The sequence below is a fragment of the Diorhabda sublineata genome, chromosome 1 (genome assembly GCF_026230105.1).
Source record: "Diorhabda sublineata isolate icDioSubl1.1 chromosome 1, icDioSubl1.1, whole genome shotgun sequence".
NCBI classification, from domain to species: Eukaryota; Metazoa; Arthropoda; class Insecta; order Coleoptera; family Chrysomelidae; genus Diorhabda; species Diorhabda sublineata.
Window position 1 is genome coordinate 3442403 of NC_079474.1, and position 12291 is coordinate 3454693.

Here is a 12291-nt window from a genome sequence, read left to right on the forward strand (position 1 = left end):
AAAAGCAAAACACTTATGGATAGTTTTCCGAGTCTTTTCTCTTTAATTTTTCCCGTAGTAATGTCGAATAGTGATCTTCAGTTATTTTCCTACCCTTATCCCAAAAAATTAATCATGATTACTTGATGGAAATCCCGAAAAACTGAAGCAAGAACTTTTCCAGCAAATATTTGGACACTTGGAAACTTCTTAGGTGTTGGAGAACCAGAGCGTTGCCATTCCATCGATTGTTGTTTTGTTTCTGGATCGTAGAAATGTACATATTTCACATCCATAGTAATAATTCGGTTTAAGAAGTCTACATCGTCTAAATCGAGCACAGATCGAACGCTTCTGGTCAACATTCAAACATTTTGAGATCCAATTTGCAGCAGTTTGTCCAAACCAGACCTCCACAGAAAATTTACGACCTTTTAAACTTTTTTTCAGTTGAGGAAAGAGATGGGAGTCGGACGGAGCCAAATCTAGTGAATAAGGGGGATGTTTTAGTAATTCAAACCCTAAATCACGAATTTTTTTACATAGTAACATGAGATTTGTGTGCAGGGGCGTTGTCCTGCAAAAACAAAACACCTTTGGATAGCTTTCCGCGTCTTTTCTCTTTAATTTTTCCCGTAGTAATGTCGAATAGTGATCTTCAGTTATTTTCCTACCCTTATCCCAAAAAATTAATCATGATTACTTGATGGAAATCCCGAAAAACTGAAGCAAGAACTTTTCCAGCAAATATTTGGACACTTGGAAACTTCTTAGGTGTTGGAGAACCAGAGCGTTGCCATTCCATCGATTGTTGTTTTGTTTCTGGATCGTAGAAATGTACATATTTCACATCCATAGTAATAATTCGGTTTAAGAAGTCTACATCGTCTAAATCGAGCACAGATCGAACGCTTCTGGTCAACATTCAAACATTTTGAGATCCAATTTGCAGCAGTTTGTCCAAACCAGACCTCCACAGAAAATTTACGACCTTTTAAGTTATTTTCCTACCCTTATCCCAAAAAATTAATCATGATTACTTGATGGAAATCCCAAAAAACTGAAGCAAGAACTTTTCCAGCAGATTTTTGGACACTTGGAAACTTCTTAGGTCTTGGAGAACCAGAGAGTCGCCATTCCGTCGTAGAAATGTGCCCAAGTTTCATCCATAATAACAATTCGGTTTAAGAAGTCTACATAGTTTTCAAATCGAGCACAGTTCGAACGCGATGCTTATATCCTTGCGCGCTTTTGGTCAACATTCAAACAATTGGGATTCAGTTTGCAGCAGTTTGTCCAAATTGACGTGAACTATATGATGAACGCGTTCGTAAGGAATATTCAGTGCTTCAGATCAGATCCGTTTTAGACCAACTCGACGATCTGATAAAATCATGTCATGAACTGGTCTTCCCGATCGGTCATCATCTTCAATGGAAAATTTACATCTTTTGAAGCTTGCAGTCCAATTTTCTTCGGTCGTATACGAAGGACATTGACCACCAAAGGTATTAAGCACATCTTAGTAAATCTGCTTACCTCTTAACCCTTTTAAATACAGGTGATGGCCTGATTTAACGCAACTAGTCTAAGCCAAAAGAATCAGGTAGTTGGGACATGTAGCAAAAATGGAAGGATAGTCAATTACAAGAAGAAGATGGACCGAAAAAAGAAAGAAATGGATAGGAGATGTGACATCGGATTGGAGAAGAGTGGGAATAACTGAGTAGAGAGAAAGAACAGAGGACAGAAATGGATGGAGAGTTATAATTATAACAAAAAGAGTAGCTGAAGATGAACAAAACAGAGTTTAATGATTTTGAAATATCTTTTTGTAAATATTAGTAAATAATTATGGCCCTTCAAGTCCTGAATAAGTGCCGTAACTTAAACAAATTACTTTATTGTAAATTTTTTTTTACTTTAATTCAATAAAAAGTATTAGGACATAAAAAAAGTTATGATGCATATCACGATCTTTTCTCCGTTACATTTATCACGTTTTGCAAGAAAAAGAAAATAATATTTATTATTTTAATAAATATTGGTTTGTTTATTTTTTGGTTTATATTTAAACGCGAGATTTTGATAGAAAAATTATAGTACAACTTTGATTATTGACAATGATTAAGTGCCAATTCCTGTTTTTTCTATTAATGAAAGTAAGTAATATACAGTGGTTTCAATTTAGTTCTTTTTTCCATGTACGTGAACTTAATATATTAAATTTATATCTTAAACGTTTGTTTCATGAAAGTATTAACGTTTCGACTATTAATTATATCTTCATCAATACATGAGAGTAAAAACCGTGTTTTCAGTTATTAATAAATAATTATTGCACTTGAATTTTATTAAGAATTCACGTTAAGACTAAAATTAATACGTTGAGTCCCATACGGCCCGTAATTGAACTTTCCGCATAGCCCAGAATGGATGAAACCTTCTCCATGGCCCAGTGGGAAAAATATATTGTTGTGAGGATTATCCAAAGCTTGGATCGGCCATAAATCAAACTAGTCTTACCAACCCTTGAGGAAGAACTCAGGCAACATCACTCTAAATGTTTCAACACATTCAAAAGCATTTTTTTTGATCTCATATAGAATCCTCAAAAAACCCATTTTTGTACAGTCTACATAAAAGCATAAATTCAAAAATGATGTTTTTTGTGTGAGGGGGAAAGTTTTTGTAGTAAATAATCTTTTCCTCGGGCCGCACACAAAAATTTTCGCACTTTTTATTCCAAATAAACTTTTACTTCGTTTTTCCCGGGATCCGCACCCCATATGAACAGTAAAAACACAAAAAAATTGGGCCAGGGAACAGTTTATCAATTTTGGTTGGGGCTCAACGTGTTAAAACATGAGAGTTGCACAGAAAATTCAAAATAGGAAAGGAAATTTGAATTATAAACAAGAATTTATCGTACTATAATTATTATATTCAATCGCTATTTTGAAATTTTGGTGGTTGAAATAAAAAAATCGCGTTGGAAAAATAGGGATTGATCTTAGGATCTTTATCTAAAAAAATATCAAGAGAATCGGTCAAGCCGCCTCGGAGGAGTTCAAAAAACACCGCCACACCAGAATTTTATATACTGTGCAGACTCGATATTCGGAATTAATAAAAACCAAGGCGATTCGGATTAAGAAATAATTCGGATTACCAAAGCAGTTGTTTTTTATCAAAGTCTTTATTATGAAACGCAAAAAACGGTAATTACTGAATAATATATGTATATTTTATCATGAAATGTTGATTTAGTAGCCAAAGATGATTATGCTTGTCAATCTGACATAAAATTGATTTAAATTTGCAAAATGTGTCAAATTGTTGATGTGTTTAGACTGCTCGAAAGAATAAAATTCATTTTTAGATCGTATGTACATTTTTAGGAACCAGTTGTACAAAGAAAAGCACTAAAATTATTTTAAAATTAATCCTACGTGTCGATTTTGGTTTGTAGATTTTCCAACCTCATACTCAGCGGCACTTTTCCACTTTCTGCCTTGTTAAGTCTTTCAATAATTTCACTTTTTCGTTTTAAAGACAATGTTTTGTGTTTTCTTTTAAAGGACATTTTTATTTAAGCAAATATTAAAATAAAAACCCACTTATATCACCTGAAATGGCATTACAAACATCCCAGCAAAGTATGTAAATATCTCTGCTCAAAAGCACACCAGTGAGTTAATGTGAGTCCCAGATATAAACAAAAGGGTAATTCGGGGAATCCCCGAACATCTAGTTATAATTTCTATAGGAAATAGGCCTAAAAGTACAGGTTCACATGACATTTTCAAAAATACACATCTTGGAACGCTGTCAAATGCTTTTAGAATGTCTATTAAACAGAAGTATACTTCTGATGATTCAGAATAATCGATAAAATGCTAATTTGATTTATTTAATCGACCTTCTGATGGAAAAAAAGAGTTGAAAACATATATTTGTGTTGTAGTATTCGATAATTGAATTATCAAACTGATCTGTACGTGTTTGACGTCAAGTATTTAAAATTTTGATATATTAAATATTTCCGGTTTGAAATTTCCTTTCCAAAAAAGTTTTCCAATCTTCAAAACATCTACATCCAACTTTTCTCTTCATCAAAACTGAAGCTTTCTATACGGTAAAAAGTCCGACGCTTTTCCAACTTTTCTATACAATTTTTCTTTTGTTTCGAAATAGACTTCGACTGATTTTCCTTTCCTTGTGACTTTCTTTGAAATCTGACCCGTCAACAAACAACATTTGTTATAAAAATGGTAAACAAATTACAGAAAGATTACGAGATTCTTATAAAATGGGAATTAATAACAATATGTATATTTATAATCATGGTACTGAATAATTTAGATTATAATATGGTTTTTATTACTTTTTATAATTATTACAAAATCTCTGCTTAATTACATTTTATTCGTTTATTAACATTTTATGATTGGAATATAACAAAAGTATTAATTTAGTTAAAAATATTAATAATGTATTTAATTCTATTTTTTTCCTAAACATTTTACTGATTCCACAACTAAAATGAAGCCTCAATTGAACGATTGAATGGAATATCCATGTCCACCTCTTTTATTATTAGAACTAACGTTAGTCTCATCAGGAAAACGTCTTCCACATCGTTTATGGTTTATTAACCCCATGTTATAAGCATTTACAAACCACACCACATCAATTAGGACGCGAAATAAACGGCGCCACCAATTTTTTTGATTCCCTGTTGACTTTATAAACAACCCTCGATGTATCCGCGTGGTCCAAACCGCAAATTATTTATTATAGTCTTTGATTCACTGCCATGGAAGTTACTTAGCCAAATAAACGGTTTTTCTCCTGCAAATTCCAAACATCAATATCCATAGAAGAAAATACGCACACAGATGAAGTTGTAGGTCTCGAAAAGTCTCGTAAACAACATTATATAATACTGCGCGAATCTTCCTCCAAATCTTCTGTAGACTCGTTCTCTTCTATCGCTACCATGCAGGCACGCTACCAAGAGAACGGATCCCATTGTCCGTCAGTTCAAAGCGTTCTCTGGCAAGTCCTAGTGAGGCCAGTAACTGGATTCTGTGGCTCAAGGTTACCTGCCTTAAGTCTTCTTCTGAATGTCCAGTTACTCACAAGCGCTCCCCGTGTTTCTCGGAGCTCTTGGTGGATTTGAACACCACTCAGTCATATTTGCACCTTTTCCTTCTGTAACCACGTCTTTCACGTCTTCCAGTCTCTTGGTAACTCTAAAAACAGCACGCTAACTCATATTCAGCGCACTAGCGCACTTGTGGTGTCGATTTTTAGGTAGAATCCTTGTTTGTTGGTAACAAAGATGTCTATCGGATAACTTGATGGTTTAGATGATGACAATGTCGTGTTCAGAATCCATAATTGTGTGGATCTACAACATATCACACTCGTTCTTATAAACAATGAATATTTTGGGGAATTTGTTGATTGATATGATTAATTTCTTCCAGGGTTCCATATCAACCCCATTTCGAGAAGTAGCGTCAGTTTTGGACGATATCCAAGATGCCGTACTTAAAAACAACGAGCTCGATTCCATCAATCAACCTCTTATCAATCTCCATAACAGCGATCCTGACGTAACCGCCATATGTTGGGCGGAATCTCACATAATTACCGAAAATAAACGTACTAAAGAAAAGACAATATCAAAAGCATATTCGGTATTGATAGATTCACCGGGAAATCTAGTCGGTAGTCCAGAAGAAAATCAGAACGTGTCTTGCTTCGAAGTTCTAGATCAAAATAAGAAGCCGAAGAAAATGTTGAACTTTACTACTGTTAAAGAAAATGATAATTACGTTATCAGAGAACATAAAACTTTGTTTTGTGGTGCAGGACCCGTGCTATCTCAACATTACGTTGTTTGGCCCAAATTGAAACGGAAACAAATCGAAATCAGTATAAATCCTTTGGTACAGCACGTTTTGAAGAATTGTAGTGACATCGAAGAAGATAATCTATTGGGAATTATAGACGAAGATAGTATTTTTGATGACAGAAATGTCGAAGATATAACTGCGGAGCCATTCGATAAAGAAGATAATACAACGAAGAGTATCGGTGCCATGTATGGAAACGGGGAATTAACTCGAAGTATACCCGACGAAATAATCGGAGGCGGTGATCAAAATGATGTTGTAGACGTTTTAGAGCCTGCCAAAGATGGAAACAATACGGAATTACCCGAAAAACCGATAGGAAACAAAATTAAAAAATCCTTACTAGCTCGCAACTTCAATTGTACTTTAGACGGTCTTGGTACTTGTAAGGAAATAAGGGATAAAAGCAGAGCTCTTATAGGTACTTCTAATAGTACTAAAATCTCTTTAGGTAAATGGTTTTTTCCTGACAGCGTTCTGGCAGGTCCTGTTGACGAAAATCGTTCTTTCGTGTTGAAGGTTCAAATTCTAGTAAATATAAAAAAGCAAAACAACAATTCCTCTATAAAATATACTGAAGATGAAAATTCTACTGTATTTATAGTTGAAGAGGAATGTTTGGTTGTGGTTCAAAATGAAAATAAAACGAAAAGAAGTACTTTACATACCGGTTATAATAAAGAGTCTAACCCAAAGAAGAATTAAGTTTAATCGCGTAGATATGAATTAATATTAACAATTGTAGTAAAATAATTAAAATGTAAATATTTGCATTGTCGAATGTTATTATCCTACATATAATTATAATAAAGTTTTTAATTTAAACGTTCGTTATTCTGAAACCTGATCTAATTCAAAATGGCCAGCGTTTCGTGGGTCGGTGCTGCTGCACTTCTAGCAGGTCTCGTTATAATATTTGGGGTAAGTACTCAATATAATTATCCACTACTAGAGCCAATAATTTATTAAAGGAAGTTTATAAAGTCGATTGCCATTTGATGTTGATTGATGTGTATTGACGTCAGTTCGCGTCAATGTCAATTAATATTCTAGGTTAGGTTAGGTTAGGTTAAAATCCGCAAAAAACAATATTTAATAGTTAAAGAACGTTTCACCACTGATCTAAAATAAAAATTATTAGATTATGATGAAAATAAGTTGAGGTATCTTGGTATTGGACAGTTCGGTAAGTTCTTAGCGTTACCGTCCGATGGCGCCAATATTTTTGGAGTAATTTACTATCGGAACGTGAACAGGTATAAAAAACAAATGATTCTGCCGTCTTTTTTTCCCAAAATAGGCGTTTACGTATGTGCCAGCGAAGTTTTAAAGTTAGAAAACAGGAAAAAGTCGCCGGGGGTTAGATCTAGTGAATACTGAAGCTGTAAAACAATCAGTTCCTTTAAATTCTCCTATTTTTTTGAGGATAGTACATATATACACACTTCCATAACTATCCCAAGAAAGCGTCTTTGCCTTCGGAGCAGCTTCAATCTTTGCAATCCATTATCTCGACTGTTTTTTCGTTTCAGTACTGCCATCTTCAGGTTAAGGTTGAAACAATCTTCGTTTACTTGAAACCACACTCGCAGGATGTTTTGAATCATGTCCAAGGCTTCAACAATGTACAATATTAACTCGTTATAACACGGTTTTCAAAATTCGCGTTAACTGACTTTGTGAATAAAGGACGCCTATTGGTGCGAGAAAAATTACTCGGGAGAGACCTGTTACTTCATAAAAAAAGGAGCAAATGCTTGGAGATGTTCCAATGAATCAAGATTTGTTTATATGCCAACCTTAAACATCAAGAAGCTGAAAGCTTTTCTGCTTATTTCGTTACAAGCAATGGCTGGTTTGAAAAATCAACAAGTCGATTGAATTTGCATAAAATTCGTGTAATTGGCGAAACGGCGAACGCACTTACAATCTATTTCCTATCCAGTTACATAATTATCTGCGAAAGAAAACTCCTGAACTTTTATTTCCAAACAAGAAGGGCAGACAAGTGGTTTTAAAGCAGCCAAATATCGATTGATTCTTATTTTGAATGAAAATGCCACTGGAGAATACAAATTTAAAATTTTGCTGAGCGGAAACAGCTCGAGCTACGCGCAGCACTGTTAAATATACTTAACCAGTTTTTTGGAGATGTTTGGGGCCACAAGAGAGGTTTCTTCCGACTGGTATACAAACAGCTTTTGTCCATATTCCATTGCAAGGCAGCTTGGAATTAAGCGAAGCTGACGATTATGAAAGGAATTTGGAGAAACCTTCAGCCTGCTGTGGTAGAAGCACCGAGATATTAATTTACTATTTTGACGTTTTTATTAATTCCAAGTATTGCTTGTGAACTTGAGGAAAGACAAATAAAACAAATCGCAATTTAAACATTGCGAAACGATGAAATTAAGTCTGTATCAAAATTATTTCAATACTAGCCCCTTACAAACCGCTATAAAAGAGAAAATCAAATATAAAACGCGACATTTTGATAGCGAAACAAACAATTCATTGCTAGACGCTATATCAGTTAGCAAGGATCCCAATAAAATCTATTTGTTTCAGATAAACTCATTGATCGAACAATTAAGCAATTCCTCTAATACAGAAACCACTTCTACAACAACAAGCACTCAATCAACATCGACAACATTAGAAGCGAACACAACAAGTGATGCTACTACAACAGCAACAACAGACGAAAGTACAACAGTTGCAAGTACTACAGCATCAGCAGATTCGAGTACAACAATAAAAACTACAACAACAGATACAAATACATCAACAACAGATGCAAATATTACAACAGATGCAAATACATCGTCAACAGATGCAAAAACAACAACAACAGATGCAAATACATCGTCAACAGATGCAAATACAACAACAACAACAACAACAGATGCAAATACATCGTCAACAGATGCAAATACAACAACAACAGATGCAAATACAACAACAACAGATGCAAATACATCGTCAACAGATGCAAATACAACAACAACAACAACAGATGCAAATACATCGTCAACAGATGCAAACACATCGACAACAGATGCAAGTAGCACAATAACGGATGCCACAACAACGACTGAAACAATAACAACAACTGTTACAACAACAACAACAACAACAACAAGTACAATAAGTTGTCCACCTGTAGGGAAATATTCGATGAATTCATCTGATTGCTTATCGTATTATTATTGCGTTTACTCTAATGGAAATTATGTCATCAATTATTTCGAATGCCCCGCTGGTAGACCTTTTAACGAAGCTACAGGGTCGTGCGATTCATCACTTACATGCGATTCATAAACGACGACACTGATTAATATACGCTAGGTGATCGAAGAAAACGTTACAAGTCGAATAAAGAAAAGTGTTTAGTTTCGTTGTATGTATATATAGATTTGGGGCCTCTGCAACCCAAAAAATCTATTGTGTACGCCTTTCTTGTCGGTGTTTACAGCTGATCCATCGATGCCACTTCTTTTAAAAAGTCTGGAATAGCTTCGATTGCCACAAAATCTTCGTCTTCTATTTTAAGCGCTCCCAGGTGTAGTGCTCTGGAATTACTTAGTGTTTCACACTTCGAGAGATTTCGTTTCCCGTGCAACCAAATCTACTGGCCGCAAACAAAATGTAGAGCCATCTATTTCCAATTGGAAGAAACGACATAATACGTAGTTTTCAAATACATCGCCTTGTAACCTTTTTTCTGATTATCCCTTGTATACTCGTATTTTTAATTTTGTTAATTATTGGTCTTAAGCAGTGAATATTAAACAAAAAATTATATAATGGTAATTCAGTAGTTTTTGTTATAGATGTGAGCAAAATAGAAAAACAGCTTCTCATACAGAAATAAACAATAAATGCCGGAAATGATTCTAAGGAAGTATCATAAACTGACCACGTGATAGTGCGACGTGACCATATCATGTGCGGAAACACAAATAATCCGATTTTTAAAGAGGTTAAGTTCTTTTTGTTTGAATGGGGACATTATTCATGCGAGGGAAGGGTTTTATTAAGTTTGGCCCCGATATAGGAAATATTCCTCTGCAGGACTGGGGTTGTGGTGGATGGTACAGTGAAGAGAACCGCAATAGAACTAAATACAAAAGAAAGAAATAATAAGAGAGAAAAAGATGGAAACGCCCGACGAACAAACGGTTGGTTCCTGAATGGCTGGTGAATTGGTACACCAAGTTACATGAAGGTCTTGAAGTTTCCTCCCGGGTTTGAGTAAAGGATCCGTCTAGTAGTGAGGGTTTTTTTGATTTTTACGTCCGTTTTATTTTATTACGAAGAGGCGCGTACATTCCAATTCTTCACAATGTTTATCGTATCCTTTTAATAAGAAGGAAAAGAAAGCTAACTAATTCGTAATACAGAAGCAGAATTCAGACAAACCTCTCGAAAAATTGGTATAAGTCCGACAAGGCTCATAAGTCTGGCAACGACGTAGCACGTTCATACTTCAGACATTTGTGTTTGTGTTATGATAATACGTGTTCTTCGAGTAGACGCGTTTTTAGAATGATACGTACAAACGCCGCTACCAAATCGTTCACTACGCACTAAAATTTATTAAAAAGGGCTCTGTTGCCGACGCGTCGCGTTCTGGACGACTTTTATCTATAACAACTAACGAAAATATGGAAACGCTGGCGTTGATTGAGCGAGAATTATTTGGATCGTTGATTGGAATGGTACCTCGGATGCATTCAGGATGATTCGCAGTTCCAGCATTCCATTTTGTGGTCGAGTGAAGCAACCTTTCAGCTGAAAGGATCAATCGGCATAACTGCCTGTACTGGAAGGACCAGAATCCTCACATTTTCATTAAAGGATAATTAAACCTGCCTGGGGTGTGTGTGTGAGTGAGCAGGTCTCGTGGATCCGTACTTTTTTGAAGGTCACGTGAAGGGCCAAAGTTATCTGGAAATGCTCGAAGATTTACAAATGGACAACGATCCAACACTCTTCAACACTTCCCGATCTTCGAATTGCAATCGAAATAAAATTTGAAATTGATGAAGATAGGCAGTAACCTTTATTCGAATCTCATTTGTGATTTCTACTAATAAATTCATTTTGGGACTGCAATCTTTTTCCTAATTTGTTACCTGACTTATGCCTGACATCTGTAAGAACCACACTTTTCATAGATGGTGTGGAATCGAGTGTGGTTTTTAATAAAAGCTCTTTTATAATATATTATACAACTTTATTCCAAATAATTTCTAAAATTCTACTAATTGACGAAGTAGCGATGGCTAGAATTAATTAACTAGACTATATAATGATTTAAATGCACGTAAAATGTATTTTTAATGACTTAGACACGATTAAAACATCATTAATACTAATTTTCAATATTTCAAGTTGTTAAACAAGATATAGCTTTCTAAATTGATATTCCAACATGAACATTTTTTTTAATTTATCAATTGCAGGTTTACAGGATTCGTAAAACATTCCTTGTTGATTTTTTTTTTGTAAATTTTATCTATTTCGTATTCATTTAAAAGAATTAAGCAAATAAACATATAAAACTATGTTTTTGAATACGACGTTGTTGTTAATATCATTTATTTATAATTTTTTGGTGCTACATCGAAATATCCCGAAATAGATCATCGTTTCAAACTGTTTATTCACGATTAAACCATAATCTATTGATAAAAGAATAGCAACAACATCAACCAATTCATAAAACGTCCACACTTTATGCTATTATCCCATTTATACTCAGCAATTTTATCTATGATGTTTCCTCTACATTCTCTTTCTGTTTTTATTTCATGTGTTGTATCTTCACCTATTCTAAAATGTTGTAGATCTTCTTTGTTGACTTTCTATCTTCTTAGCTCCTAGAGAAGCGGAAATGATTAAATGTTTAGGACAAACAGGAAAGGGATGGTTATAAAACAAAATACCCAAAGACTGGAAAGTTACATCTTATCTTAATTGGCGTAAAAACAATCATAGATAAGGAATTAATGCCATTTTCCCCCATAGTTACCATAAAAGGCATAACATGGTCTTCTAGCATCTCCGTAATGTACCTGTGAGAGGTTAGGGAGCCATTTTTTATGAAGACCAACTCTGTACGAGTTTGTGCAGTGATCCCCGCCCAAACCATAACTGCTACTGCCAAAAGGAAGACTCTCGTCAATGCAAACTTCAGCATATCTTTTCCCAGGTCTTCTTCACACTCGTCGACGTCCATCTGACTCGGTGAGGCATCTGAGAACAATACCCAGCTCCAGTCATCAACATTCCAACGAACTTGATCTCTGGCAAATGTCGATCTTGCAGTGTGATGCTGGCGTTGCAGCAGGGGACCTGTAGCCATTTTGTTCCGTATGAC

General features: G+C 34.9%; 2 protein-coding genes across 2 annotated transcripts in view; both read left to right on the plus strand.

Moving 5' to 3' along the window:
• Positions 1-6731, plus strand: part of LOC130451318 (uncharacterized) — a 46391-nt gene extending 39660 nt beyond the window's left edge. Inside the window, exon 2 of the mRNA XM_056790269.1 lies at positions 5475-6731. Within this exon, the coding sequence (XP_056646247.1) occupies positions 5787-6611 (825 nt within the window). The 5' untranslated portion in view covers positions 5475-5786 and the 3' untranslated portion in view covers positions 6612-6731. The remainder of the gene's footprint in view (positions 1-5474) is intronic.
• LOC130451325 (uncharacterized) lies at positions 6724-9719 on the plus strand. The gene is made up of 2 exons (XM_056790281.1): positions 6724-6827; positions 8475-9719. Exons 1-2 carry the CDS (start codon positions 6765-6767, stop codon positions 9225-9227), a joined length of 816 nt encoding a protein of 271 aa, XP_056646259.1. The 5' UTR covers positions 6724-6764; the 3' UTR covers positions 9228-9719.
• Positions 9720-12291: the final 2572 nt, after the last annotated feature.

Coding starts and splice junctions, on each gene's coding strand:
- LOC130451325 (XM_056790281.1), top strand. CDS start 6,765: ATGGCCAGCGTTTCGTGGGTCGGTGCTGCTGCACTTCTAGCAGGTCTC. Junction 6,828..8,474: donor GTCTCGTTATAATATTTGGG/GTAAGTACTCAA, acceptor TATTTGTTTCAG/ATAAACTCATTGATCGAACA.